We start from the raw sequence: 13,298 nt of genomic DNA, 5'->3' as shown, positions 1-13,298 counted from the left end.
AAACAGACTTATATTTAGGACATCTGATGCTATAGCAGCATGTAAGGTAGAAAGGTCCTATATGGAAGACCCCTGGCAGGCCCTTGGCAGGCCCATGAAGCAAACCCAAGTAAGCTACTTGAAGCTTTTCTAATTACAAGCATAATAAATATATAAACAGTGATAACTAAAATTTCAAGAACATATTTCTGAGATACAGAAAATAGTGTCTACTTCCATTAGAAAATAATAATAAAAATAAACTGATAGCAATGGTAAAGCTTTTAAAGAAGTCTATTCCTTAGATTTATGAAAGCTCAGCCTATTCAGATCACTATGCAAACTGCCACTGAAGCTAACATGCAGAGTACGTACTGGCATAGGGAGAATTGGCTGCAGATCCATTCAAGAATGTTGGAGAACCACCTAAATTAGACATTCCAGCATTTCCATAGCCGTTCATGCTTGTCGTGACGGAATTATAGTTTGTCTGCTGTGGGGTAGTGCTTGGCACATAACCATGAGGCGACACACTGCTTGAGTTGCGAGTAAAACCTTTTGCAGAAACAGGAAGAACAGCTGTTATTCATGAGAGAGCTCCACCCAATTTTAAAATATCCTAAATCTGCTATACTAAAACTGAGGGAGGCTTCAGAAGACATGTGCATCTGGGGAAGAGTAAAGGGTGCATGTGTCACTCATTCTATAAAATTCCATGTACAAATAGTTTATAAAATGTCAAAAGCCTTTGAATAATAATGTGACTGGGTCATAGATGACAAAAAATGTTGCAAAGAGTTATAAAACATGTTGATAAGACAATCTACTTGGCATAGAAAAACAGTTTCTTAGTCATTACCCATTTGTGACTAATATATAGTATTAGGGCATTTAAAATGAAGTTCTTTGATTGTTAAGACTAGAGACTGGCTCAGAAATTGCATCATTTCTGACATGCAACGAGGCGCTTCAGTATGCCCTAATTTTCAGAGAGTGCTTAGCCATTAGAAACTTTGGTAGCCATAAAGAAAAATACACTTAGGGTTATCAGAACAAAAAAACACAGAAAAGACATGGTGGTCTTCATAAGTTTACTGTGTAGAGGTGCTGTGGGAGATATTATCTAAGACACATACATATGGTATTGTGGAGAGGCAGTAGTCCAATAAAAGTGCAGGCTATTAAAATAAAGGTTATATGGCAACTCTATGGAGACTACCATCCACTCTTGAAAATTTAGGTCAGTCTGGAAATGATCCTAGACTGCTGGAGCTTGTGACATCACAAACCAATGTCTGTTTAAATATATTTGATCCAGCCTTAATCACCACTGGCACTCATACATATAACAATTATTGCACTATTATCAATTAAATAGTCAACAGAAAGTCTGGAAGGGTATGCATGACTTTAGTTAGTATTCAAAATGTTGGGGTTCTTGCTTCTTTTTCTGAGCAGAGACACTGTAGGAATAGAGTACTGGGTGCTTTTGTTCTCCAAACAAGTAAAATGTTAGAAATACTTTGGTGTAAAACACTCTTCCACAGTAGGGAATTCAATTAGAATACTTTCACTTTTGCATTCATTGGTCAGAACTCAGTAACAGTTTACCAAGTAAATGGCTATATGCTTCCTGACAAAGTGTCCCCCAAACAGAAACATATTAGCTCCCTGCCCTGCCTGAAATATCTGATAATGTAAATGGTCCATACTTAGGCAGATGAGACTGTACTGCATATTACTCTAATGAAAATAAACATTCAAGAAATATGTGTACAATCTATTAAACATTGAATTCTTCACTTATACTATGACTAAAAAACAAACAACCCCCTCTTTAAATATTCCAACTTTTGCCTGAAAAATATTTATTCTTCTTACCCTGATTGGTTGCCTGTGAGGCTTCTGAAACATTGACTGCTAGCTGACCACTAAAGGAATTCACACCCATCATTCCTGCATGGACTGATGTGTTGGCAAGTGCTGGGAGCTGGTTATGATTGCGAGGGACGCTGTAGAGTGCTTCTGCTATATCAGCTGCTCTTTTCAGGATTATTTCCTGGAGAAAAGCATACAGAGATCAGTGTAATTAATTAGACTGTGCTCATGTTAGGTGGCTGTTCAATGTATCACCCTCATAACAATTGAACAAGACTAAATAGATTTGAGTTCTGAATAAGCTAAGGATTAAGTACTGATCCACACAGAAGATTGTGCAAGACACTGTACATTGTAATTTGTGTGGTACATAAATGTTTATTTACTGTTATAGCAACCTTCAAAAAACATGATTAATGATAATTACACATGTGGGGAAAGAGAAAGCTTTTCACTGGTAGCCACAATTTTTGAGGGATGCATAGAAAGCAAACCACATGAATAAGTAGAATTTTCTAAGAATGTATTTGTGTGTATGTGTGTGTGTTAATTTAAGAAGAGGAGGAGGAGGAGGAAAACTGGATTTATACCCTGCCCTTCACTACCTGCAGGAGCCTTACAGTGGCTCACGATCCTTCCCCTTCCAACAACAGACACCCCGTGAGGTAGGTGGGACTGAGAGAGCTCTCTAAGAACTGCTCTTGAGCAGAACAGCTCAGAGCGGGTTATGACTGACTCCAACAGCTGCATGTGGAGTGAGGAATCAAACCTGGTTCTCCCAGATAAGAGTCCATGCACTTAACCACTACACCAAGCAGGCAGTAGGTATTGGGAAAGATTGCCTGAGATTTTGAGGAGTCACTGAAAATAAGAGTTCACAATACTGAGCAAGATGGATTAGCAGCATAAACCAAATTTAAGTACATAGGGCTGCCAACGTCCAGGTGGAGCCTGGACATCTCCTGGTATTACAGTTGATCTTCAGATGAGAGATATCAGTTCCCCTGGAAAAAATGGCTCCTTCAGAGTTTGAACTATGGCATTGTATCCTGATGCGGTCGTACACGACCCAAACCCCACCTTCCCCAGACTTGACCCCCAAATCTTCAGGTATTTCCCAACCCAGAGAGTATTATATGAGCATGTCCATTATGGTCTACATAAATAGTACCATTTAAGTATGAATGCTCAAGTTAAACTTTTGAGGCACTGAGTTTAGCCTTGCCTTTTTTGCCCTGACTTCAACAGATAAAATGGCTGCTAGATAATAGATTTGTCTCCACACTTAGCCTAGTGTGGAAAGGTACTCTAAGCCAAGGCCTTATCTATAATGGATGACAGTCTGGTTTTCAGGCTTCCTACAGAAAACAGGACAAGTTTCATCCCTTAATTATCAGCCTTTATTTGAGGCAGGGCAGGCCACTTCCTTTACATAATAGCCTGCTAATATTGAATCTTCTAAGTAGTCTCTGGGATAAAAATATCCCTTAGGTAGTTTTCTAACTATGTATAAAAACAAGAGAGTTTACCCATAATTTCTATGAAACTGGAATTTCACCCAACAAAAATTATTTGGGCATTTTGTTTTAGATACGATGAGTAAAACGCTGAAGAGTGCTCAAGTATCTTATATATTGGTTTATTTTAAATGTTTTGCAGGAGCTAGCACAGCTTTTAAACCCAGAACAAAGTGTTTCTAACATTTATGAATGAAAAAATATTTAAATCATATTGAAAATATAAATGCATGTACAAAACAATTAAAGCATACATTTGTGTTCCCAGTTTCAATTTCCTTTTAAACATTATATATGTTTTAAAACATAGTGACATGGTATCTTCAGTGGGTGTTTATATACATCTATCTGTATCTATAGCTATCTACACACACTGTGGCACTCTCATTTATTTGCTCTTCTCAAACTCTAAACATTATTGGTTTTGCTATAAGCTATCCCTACAACACGGATGTTAGCAAACTCGATCCTGAGAACTGTGCAATAAAGAAGGAAAGTACCTGGTTGTTATGTGGCATACCATAGAGTGCTTCTACCAGATCAGCTGCCCTCTTGAGTATTACTTCCTGTCAGAGGGGAGGAAAAAGAGAGAGATGTTCCTAATGATTTCAATAAACTTTCTGCTGAAAAAATGTTTTGCTGCATTATCTTACACTGTGCTCTCAAATTTATTTCCTGCACACAATATGGTCTTAAAAACCAACAGTACTTAGTGAACTCAGAATAGTGTTAAATGAGTTCATCCAATTCACACTTAAGTTTAATAAAGTCAAAAGGTGAGACTTGTTTGTGCTGCAAAATAAAATTTGTCACTCAGTTGTCTACCATCTACACTATAAACAACTCATAGGTTTATTGCAGAATAAGAACTGTGGTTATTTACTGGATTACTGTAATCAGTGTCATTCAGAACATGTTATAAATCTCTCCACTGTGTTTATTTGGTTCTTAATTTCTGTTATAGAACAGTGACCTTATGAGATCAACTGCTTTGTTAGGTTATCTCTTCAATGCAGTTGATCTGATACCAATGTAATATCCTACATCTTTGGCTCATCTTCCTTTGTTACAAGTAGGTGACACAACCAGGTGCACACATTGCATGCAGCATAGTGGGGGTGGGGGGATGTGTTTGGAATACAAACACAAAAGAATGTGTGTAGGAACTCCTTTCAAAATAAGTGCCCTTTAGAACAAATACAAAACTGTGCCCATATTTTAAATTTCTTTGCTTGCTCATTTGTTTATTCCTTATGTGTTCCTCAATTCATTTGTGTGAGGAACCTTTCACTTTCCCTGTTCTCCTAAGCTATATCAGAATGCATTTTAAACTTACCTGTGAAATGCATTAAATATGTAAAAACATGGAGAACAAGCTAGAATGGACATTATAAAATGTATTTATAAATTATAGACCATAAGACAAAGTCTTCTGCTCATATACAGCTAATTTCTATTGACTCAATAATAATTTCTGCACGCAATTTCATTTTTAAATTATTTCATTTGCTTGGTGGACTGCAGCAGACAAGAACAACAAAGTTGAATCCAAATGTATTTCTGTAGTTGCCTTGTAGGGAAAATATAACATTTTCCTACTGACTTCTGAATGGTCAAAAAGTTTAGCTAGAAATGTTTCTTACACTAACTAGATGTTCTAACCAAAAGAAGCAGTAATATTTAATTTTCATATACTTTCAGAAAATAGAGATATAATTGCATTCATTTTGCTGTCACCATAACCTCTTCAAAATCCTTGAACAACTCTTTAGATGACAAGCTTTTAGATGCATATTAGCATTTTTTCAATTTAAAATTTGCTACAATTTATGGTAAAATAGTTGTAAAACTGCAGTAGCTACCTATTACATGCCTGATGTCCTAAATTTAAAATATGAAATGGTGAATAACCCTCCCACACACACACACACACTTTGGTCTCCCAGTAAACATTTATCCTTTCTTAAAATTGACACACAGTCTTCCCTTCAGAATGCACAATTCAATTATTTTTCACACATGTAGCCAGGTGCATTATATAATTGACGGATTCTGAATCAATACATTTGAAACTATTTCTGAAGAGATCGCTAGCTACAGCCTTTGTCCTTTCAGTGTGGCTTGACCAAAGCACTAAATAATTTAAAAGGGTATGGACTGAATGCACATGATACCCATATGGAATCAGGCCATGCTGTTTTAGCCAAGCTGCTTAGAATTTCAGTGGCCCTGTCTGCCTTGTAAAATATTAAAATTCTAGAGTAGGAGAGAAGAACTATGAGTCAGATTTGACTTTTCCAGTTCACAGTTAACTAAAACATCTTGTTCAGATAATAGAACTTTGAACATATACAAAATTCAATGATGCAATCCATGTCAGGAATATTAGGACCGAAATAATTTCTGTAACATCATAAAATGTACTAATATCAAATAATTACTATTTCTTTTAAAAAGGAAGCTATGCCTTTTCCAGTAGCATCAGATCTGAGCTAAGAAAATAATTTTCTTTGCCTAAAGACTGAAGGCTGTGACTCGCAGGCTGCAATTCACAATCCAGAGATTCTAGAGCAGTTTCATTCACCTGAGTGGAACTTCTCAGGAGAAAATGGTTTGCCTTTGCATGACTACACAAAATCTTGTAGTTACTATTTGTATTCAAGAATTTGATATAAAGAAATAGTGAGCAGCTTAATAAAAATAAGATTTTGTACAAAATTAAGAACCCTAACTGTTCACAAAATGCATTATTTGAGCACATTAGAAAATTTGCAGATAGTCAGGACTTGGGATTTCTTTATAATAGTGCAGTGCCTCTACAATTCATGCTGTCACAAATACATCTCCTCAGAATGTTATTTGTTTTATTTGTGTGGCTCTCTAAGGTTAAACAAGGCAGATGTTATAAAAAAATCACCTTTGTTCAATAATACTAAGCTTTTACTTTGAAGATTACCATGACATCTATAGCCTAGTCTCTAACAAAACATAGAATGAAATGCCATTATATGTGTGTATATATATTAGCATAATTTAAAACCTTTTCAGATCCCCATTCAGTTCCCATAGCTAAAACTGTCATTACCTCAAATAAAAAACGGCTCCTAAAAGTCTTCTATAAGTTACTGCAATAGACCTTGCAAGGTGCTTGAATTGCAGTGACCAGAAAATTGTTCTCACCTCCATGTCATTACGCTCCCAGTGAACCAGCCCCCGAGCGTGTTTGTGTTCGGGATCTAATATATTGCCTTTCAATCAGAGCTGAGAGCCACTGAACACATAGACAGAACATGACGAGCAGGTCAGGAAAGCAATAAAGATTTTACAGAGCTGTCCAAGGTGCTAAATTTACTCAATAATGGGTTTGGCACCAAAGTGTTAACCTCTCATTTACTACCAGTTTGAGAGACTAAATTGAAGTAGCTGACTTCATTTACCTTGAAATGTATATTTTATGACATTATGTAAGTAGATTGAAAGGGCATTGCAGCTTTAACAATTTAAAGCTAAAGCATGTTTAAGATGAAGCCTGGCTATTTATTGTATATTGCACTTAAAGTATATGGAATATTAAAATGCACTGATTAAATTTGTAAATGGTATTATAAGAAGGATAGCTAATATAAAAAGATCTATGCCTTCAAAAATTAAAGTGATCATATCTACAGCAACAGAAAGGACACATAGAAAAAGGCACAGATACACAGGAAAAAAAACTTTCTGTAACACAAAAAGCATGTCTTCAACAGATGCTGTTTCAGGTAACTACATTAATATATGTTACTTTTAAATATTGCTTTCACGGCCAAAATATTAACATACTCTAAAGTGCATTAAGAAGATGAAAATATCTCTGTCACATTTTGCAAGGCATTCAAGAATTTTCATCAAAACTGCTTGGAACACAGGATGGTCTCTATAAGATTCATGAAACACCTGCACATCATTTACTTTCCTCTCAATCCATGGGACTAACATTCCAATCCAATACAGGTTTAAGTAAATCTCATGTGCATCAAACAAAGTTTACACTCCTTACTGCACTTAGGTAGAAGGCAGCCAAATAATCCTATATACATTCCTTTTTATCCAAGACATTTGGATTAAGGAGATTTAGGAACTAATGTTAAGATACTCATGTGCATCCTTTGAAAGTCTTTTTTTCCTTCTGAGGCCAATATTTCTCACTGTGTACATGTGGGAGAAAGGCTTTCAGTTTTAATTATCCAGAAAAGTTACATTTCCTCTCCCTCCCGAATGATTCCTGAAATAAAGTGAGTTCAGCCAGCTCTGAATCAGCCCAGAACACTATTGCAAGAAGAAACAGTCACAGAGGAACACAGGCAAAACTGCAACTATATACAATCTGGCTATGGTTAACCTTCTTAGTGGGCAGCAGTTACTCCTATTGACTCACTCCAGAATCCTTCATTTGCATCTCTTTGTTACAAGTTGTTACATGCCTAGCATCCTGATTGGCCAGTTCTTCCAGGCTTCAGGATCCTGGTTTGCAAGGAGTGCCTGTCTCAAACTCAGGCAACAAGAGCCCGGTGAGATGCAATACATAACAATTCCCATCCAAACCATGTCCATGCATGAGTGTCCTTTCTATTTTAAAAACACTGGAAAGATCTAAGCAGGAATCTTTTAGCATCTTATCAAGTTAGGTTTCCATGACAGAGGCTGGCAATAGTTAAGATAGCTAGAACACAGTGGAAAAGCAGCAGCAACAGCACCAGTATGCCATAGTGGACACATTCACTTCTTTATCCCATTTTTGTCTGGCCATACAGATTTGCTGGTTTGTTTGAAGTACAAAAAAATCTACAGAACCTGGAGGAGATGAATATGCTCATCAAAGACAATGATTTCACATTCCCATTGCTTTTGGTTTTTTAAAAGAACTACTGTCTGTCTCAAATGGCAGTTTTTTTTAAAAAAAAAAAAGTATAGGAAGCAGATTAAACAAGTATCTGTAAATTGCACATATTTTTGTCCCTATTACAAAGAAGGTCATGAAATGTATCTGGCCTACTCCTCTTCAGTGTTCATCTTGTGGGTAAAGAAAAGTTGGGGATGAAAGTCATAAGAAGGCACAGGATATGTATAGCTCACACTCTTTCAAACTGCCATCCATATATGTTATATAAAAGTTTAAATCCAAATATCTCACTCAGCCAGAACCAGGACCAAACTGTTTAAATGCAAGCACTATATATATATATTTTAAAATCTTGGTTTAAATAGTTTAGAAATTTACAAAAACCTTTTGAAACACATAACTTTTTTTGGGATGTTTTGAAGAAACATATTTTATGGTAACTTGTAAAAGTACTTCCATCTGAATATGCCAGCTAAGACATTTCTGAAGCAACAGAATTTGACTAAAGTAATATATAATTTATAGAGGCATCTGTAAGGAAAGATTTGCTTCAGTGCTCTAAAAAAATCTCTTTTAAGTTCATAGTAGTAATATGCCTGGGCCAAAATAATAACAAAAAGAGTTCTTCTTGTATTAGGTTTGTTTAGAAGAACAGCTAAGAACAGGGAGAAAAAAAGATATCTCAAAGCTTATTCTGTTCTAAGAAAGAGCTATATTGCTAAGCCAAGCTAATAAGTGAAGTAGTGTCTGTCCTCTATAAGTTCAATTCCTTTTATTATGTGCTTGATTCCTTTCTCCATTTGGATTCTTAACATGTGCACCCAGTAAGCCAATGTATCAACTTCTTCCACTTTATGGATCTTTCCATGAATCAAATAGTGCATAGAAATGAATTCACTTGCCACACTGTATGAAATATGACACTGATATAGACCCAGATGTATTACTGTGACAAAATACTATCAGAGATTCAAGAGTTAAAATCACTGAAACCTCACATCTAGAGCAACAATCCAACTTGTTTTGTTCAATCTTTGATATGGATGCCGCCACTACAGAATCCATCAAAACCACGTAATTTGGTTTAAGATGAATTACAATGTCCTATATTAACAACCAATGCATTCTTGGTTTTGGCATTACTCCTCACATTTTTCATACTTGGTTCATTGGGGTCAAACTTCATCAGAACAACTGGATTTTGTGCCACTCAGTGAGATATGTTACAACATTCTTGTTAATCCATGATTTCATATTACATAAAAATGGGTAAAAACAACAATGCATGTAGATTTCAAGTTTAATTAACATCAAGAAATTTCAAGGGATATTTGTTAAAAGTCATATGTATTTCTTCTAAGTAAGCAATGTCCACCAGATCTAAAGATCTAAACTGCCAACTATGTACAATTTACTTTGCTGTGTATAGGGGAAAACTATTCTACCAAACTATTATATATTTATTTGATGTGTTGACTAAATGTCATATAATCATCAATATATAATAAAAAAAATAAGAAGAACTCTGTTGTAAGCCTGAGCCCCCTCCTCCATCTTTAATGGACTGAGTTTATTCTGGCATAGTGTCAGAAATACACGACTCTTATTGTTATGAACTTTCAGTATAAACTTACATTGTGTGAACACAGGCAAACTGCTTCAGTGGTAAGCAGAAAACATTAGGTATAAGAACTAATCCAATATGGCAGAGGTGGCCAACAGTAGCTCTCCAGATGTTTTTTTGCCTACAACTTCCATCAGCCCCAGCCAGCATGGCCAATGATTGAGGCTGATGGGAGTTGTAGGCAAAAAACATCTGGAGAGCTACCGTTGGCCACCCCTGCAATATGAGCATTAATAACAAATACCCACTTGCCTACTGTCTATACTCTGGGTGTGTCAAGGCAGATGCAAATAGAGCAGCCTGCAGTTGGACAAAAGAGCTTGCTACCATGCCTGCACTTAACAAAAAGACTGTTCTTGCCAGCCGTTGAGGAGATCCTGGACACAAAGAAGAAGCCTAAGAGAAAGATCATTGCTGAGGACATAATCCTGTCCTGCAGACCATTCCCATTGTGTTAGCTATGGTGTTACAGCAGATTACAATGTGGCTCTAAATTGACCAATTATTTCCTTTGTTTAAGGTAGTTTACCTTAGGTAAACTCACCATGACCCACTAATCCGGTTAACCCTCTGGGAGCCTCCCCCTTTCCGTCCCTTTTTGTCACATGTACTGGTGTCAGAAATCACATGTACCGGTGTCATGCAGTGTCATAAGTCACATGACCTCCAGATCAGGAGTCACATGATACCATAGCCAGGAGACACAAATTTGGTAATATAAGGCCAGCACATGACCAGTTCAGTGTGTCTTGTCTTACACTACCACAGACAGACTTGCATCCCCAAACTCTGTTTGGGCCACTCTCCACCTTCATGTCTTCTGCTTCAAGAATCCATGGACCAGGTAGTATCACCCCCCACTCGCAATAATTCCTAAAAATCTCTATGCTTCACCAATTATTTCCTAGTCTCTTTTTATGAATGTTTGATTGCATATGTATGATTGTACTTGTATAAATTTCTCTAAGTAAACATTTTAAAAAACTATTTTAACTGTTGGAGTTTTATTCTGAAACTGGACCTTTGTAAATTGGCAAAAGATCTCTCCTAAATTCTACCGCTGATCTACTTTTTGCTAATTCCCCCATCAAAATAGTGGACCTCAGCAATTTTGCTTACACTGTTGGATCAGACCAGTGGTCCATCTAGTCCAGCTTCCTGTCTAACTCAATGGCCAATCAGTTCCTCTGGAGGGCCAGCAGAATAGCCAGATCTGTGGATACTTAAATCAGGAGACGGAAGCTGTGATATGACAAGATCATTCTACAAGCCTTAGAAAAGTCCCAGGGTAGCAGAAATACCTGAGTTTCTTTCTTAAATCATTGGAGGAGGGGTTAACCCCCACAAATAATAGAGGCAACTGTGACTGTTGATAGACAACTAGAACATAATTGCCTGTTGAAGCTTTGGTTTCTGTCAGTAAAAGGCAGTGGAAGAGGGCAAGGTCCTTCCGAGGGCTTTTATGACATTTAAGGGAGGACTCACTGGGGTCAGGCCCAGCAGTGACTTGCTACCACCAGATGACTTGCTACCACCCTACTTGCATGACTTCCCTAGATCCAGATACTTACTATCATTCAATAGCAGCCACCCCTTGAAAGCCAGTTAGAGTTTCCGACTAGGTTCTTGGAGACCAGATTCAAATCTCCACTATCCTGTGGAAGATCATTGGATGAGCTTGGGCCAGTCACACATTCTCTGCCTATTTTAACTCACAGGTTTGTTGTGAGAATAAAATGGAGGAGAAGAGAATTATGTAAGCTGCTTTGGGTCCCCATTGTAATAAATATGATATAAATAATAAATATAGCTGAAGATGATGGCAAAATGGTTGGTGGATGGAAAGGACAGAAGGAACCAGGGGAAGTTGAGGATATGGTGGTTGCCAGGAGGAGAAAAGGAGAAACTAGTGTGGGAAGGGGGGTTATAATGTAGAACTCCACAAGTCTTTGGGAGTTCCCAATGGCCAGCACTGTTCAACTAGACTACAGTTTTCCCAGGCAGAGATTGCTAAGTGGAAGAGGGAAAGCTGAAGTCATGGGGACAGAAAATAAGGTGCCTTATGCATATTCCCTATGCAACAGGTCCTGGCCCAATGGCCAGTACTGCACAACTGGGCTGGACATGGTGGCTGGCATCATGCAAGAGGGCCATAGTTATCTTGGGTGGAGGCTTCCAGGAATGAAAGGAACCCTTAAGACAGAGGGCCAATAAAGGCAGGTGGGTTGATGGGTAGAAAGGAGAAAAGGAAGCAAAAAAAAGGGAGAGGCTATGGGTACTTTCTGGGAAAGACTGAGGAAATTTGCATTTATTTATTTGATTCCTAGCCTGCCCTTCCTGAAGGCAGTAAGGAATCAGTAGGGCACAAAGAAATCAGATGCTCCTCACAAGTCCTCATGGATCCCTCACTTCTCATCTTTCAATAGTTCATTGGCAAATTCAGAAACAATTAATCTTCTGCTCAAGTACTAAATGAAGATATGATAACCTCTCATATTGAATACATACACTTTGGTTGTTAGTATTTGGTTCTTAGTAAAGATATCTTGTTACCAGAAGTAACTGCCTTTCCCTTTCAGGTATTCCATTCAGATTCATCATTAGAAGGCAGTGGTCTCACCAGCCTGGATTGCGCATTCTGCCTTTTTCATGACTTTTGTAACTGCTTTGCATTTACATGGCACTCACTCCCTGCATCCATTCCCCCCTCCTCTTACCACCTATATATCTCTGGCCAGTTTCTACATACCTTCCATGCCTCTGATGAAGAAAGCTGTATTTCTCGAAAGCTTATGCTACAATAAAATGTATTAGTCTTAAAAGTGCTATTGAACTCTACTATTTTGCAACAACGGACAAACATGGCTAACGCCTCTGGATCTATGGATTATAAACGGACCTTGAATAAGAAGCTAGTTCTAAGCAAAGTTTCCTCTAAGCTGTAAAGTCTTGTGAGCAAAAATTCTACGTTGTGCACTACTGGCATTAAAGTTGTGGGCGAGCAATTTGGCTGCTGCATAAATGAGTTTGCTCTGGAGCCATCCTTCTTGAGCCAAGACAAAAATGTGTGAGCCAGAGGCTAAAAAACTGTGAGCTAGCTCACACTAACTCAGCTTAGAGGGAACACTGGTTCTAAGTAGGGATGCCACAACTATCTCATTCGGTCTGCTCGAAAGACAAGTTCATCTTGTTTGACACAGTGACATTGAGTCCAACAGGGACATGTTTGCATTGCATCAAGCAGTTCAAACAGCTGTGGACACTAAGTTTGCAGCGGTCTGCTGATCAGAAGCTGATTCACAGTTGATCGGGGGATCAGCTGAAAGTCTGGTTCTTACCCACAGATAACAACATAACACACACTGCAGTCTTGTGAGCTGATCCCAGCAATAACCTGAAGAATGTTATCTGAAATCAG

At 37.7% G+C, this 13,298-nt stretch overlaps 1 protein-coding gene across 5 annotated transcripts in view; it reads right to left on the bottom strand.

Moving 5' to 3' along the window:
* EBF1 (EBF transcription factor 1) overlaps positions 1 to 13,298 on the bottom strand; it is a 553,072-nt gene that overhangs the window by 32,312 nt on the left and 507,462 nt on the right. For all 5 annotated transcript variants that reach the window (XM_060240230.1, XM_060240234.1, XM_060240231.1 and 2 more), the window contains exons 12-14: positions 3,875 to 3,940; positions 1,861 to 2,038; positions 355 to 534 (exon numbers count right to left, since the gene is read on the bottom strand). In XM_060240230.1, coding sequence (XP_060096213.1) covers positions 355 to 534; positions 1,861 to 2,038; positions 3,875 to 3,940 — 424 coding nt within the window. The remainder of the gene's footprint in view (positions 1 to 354; positions 535 to 1,860; positions 2,039 to 3,874; positions 3,941 to 13,298) is intronic.

The sequence above is a fragment of the Heteronotia binoei genome, chromosome 5 (genome assembly GCF_032191835.1).
Source record: "Heteronotia binoei isolate CCM8104 ecotype False Entrance Well chromosome 5, APGP_CSIRO_Hbin_v1, whole genome shotgun sequence".
Taxonomy (NCBI): Eukaryota; Metazoa; Chordata; class Lepidosauria; order Squamata; family Gekkonidae; genus Heteronotia; species Heteronotia binoei.
Note: the sequence above shows the minus strand (reverse complement) of the source record. Positions and strands in the feature narration are given on the sequence as shown.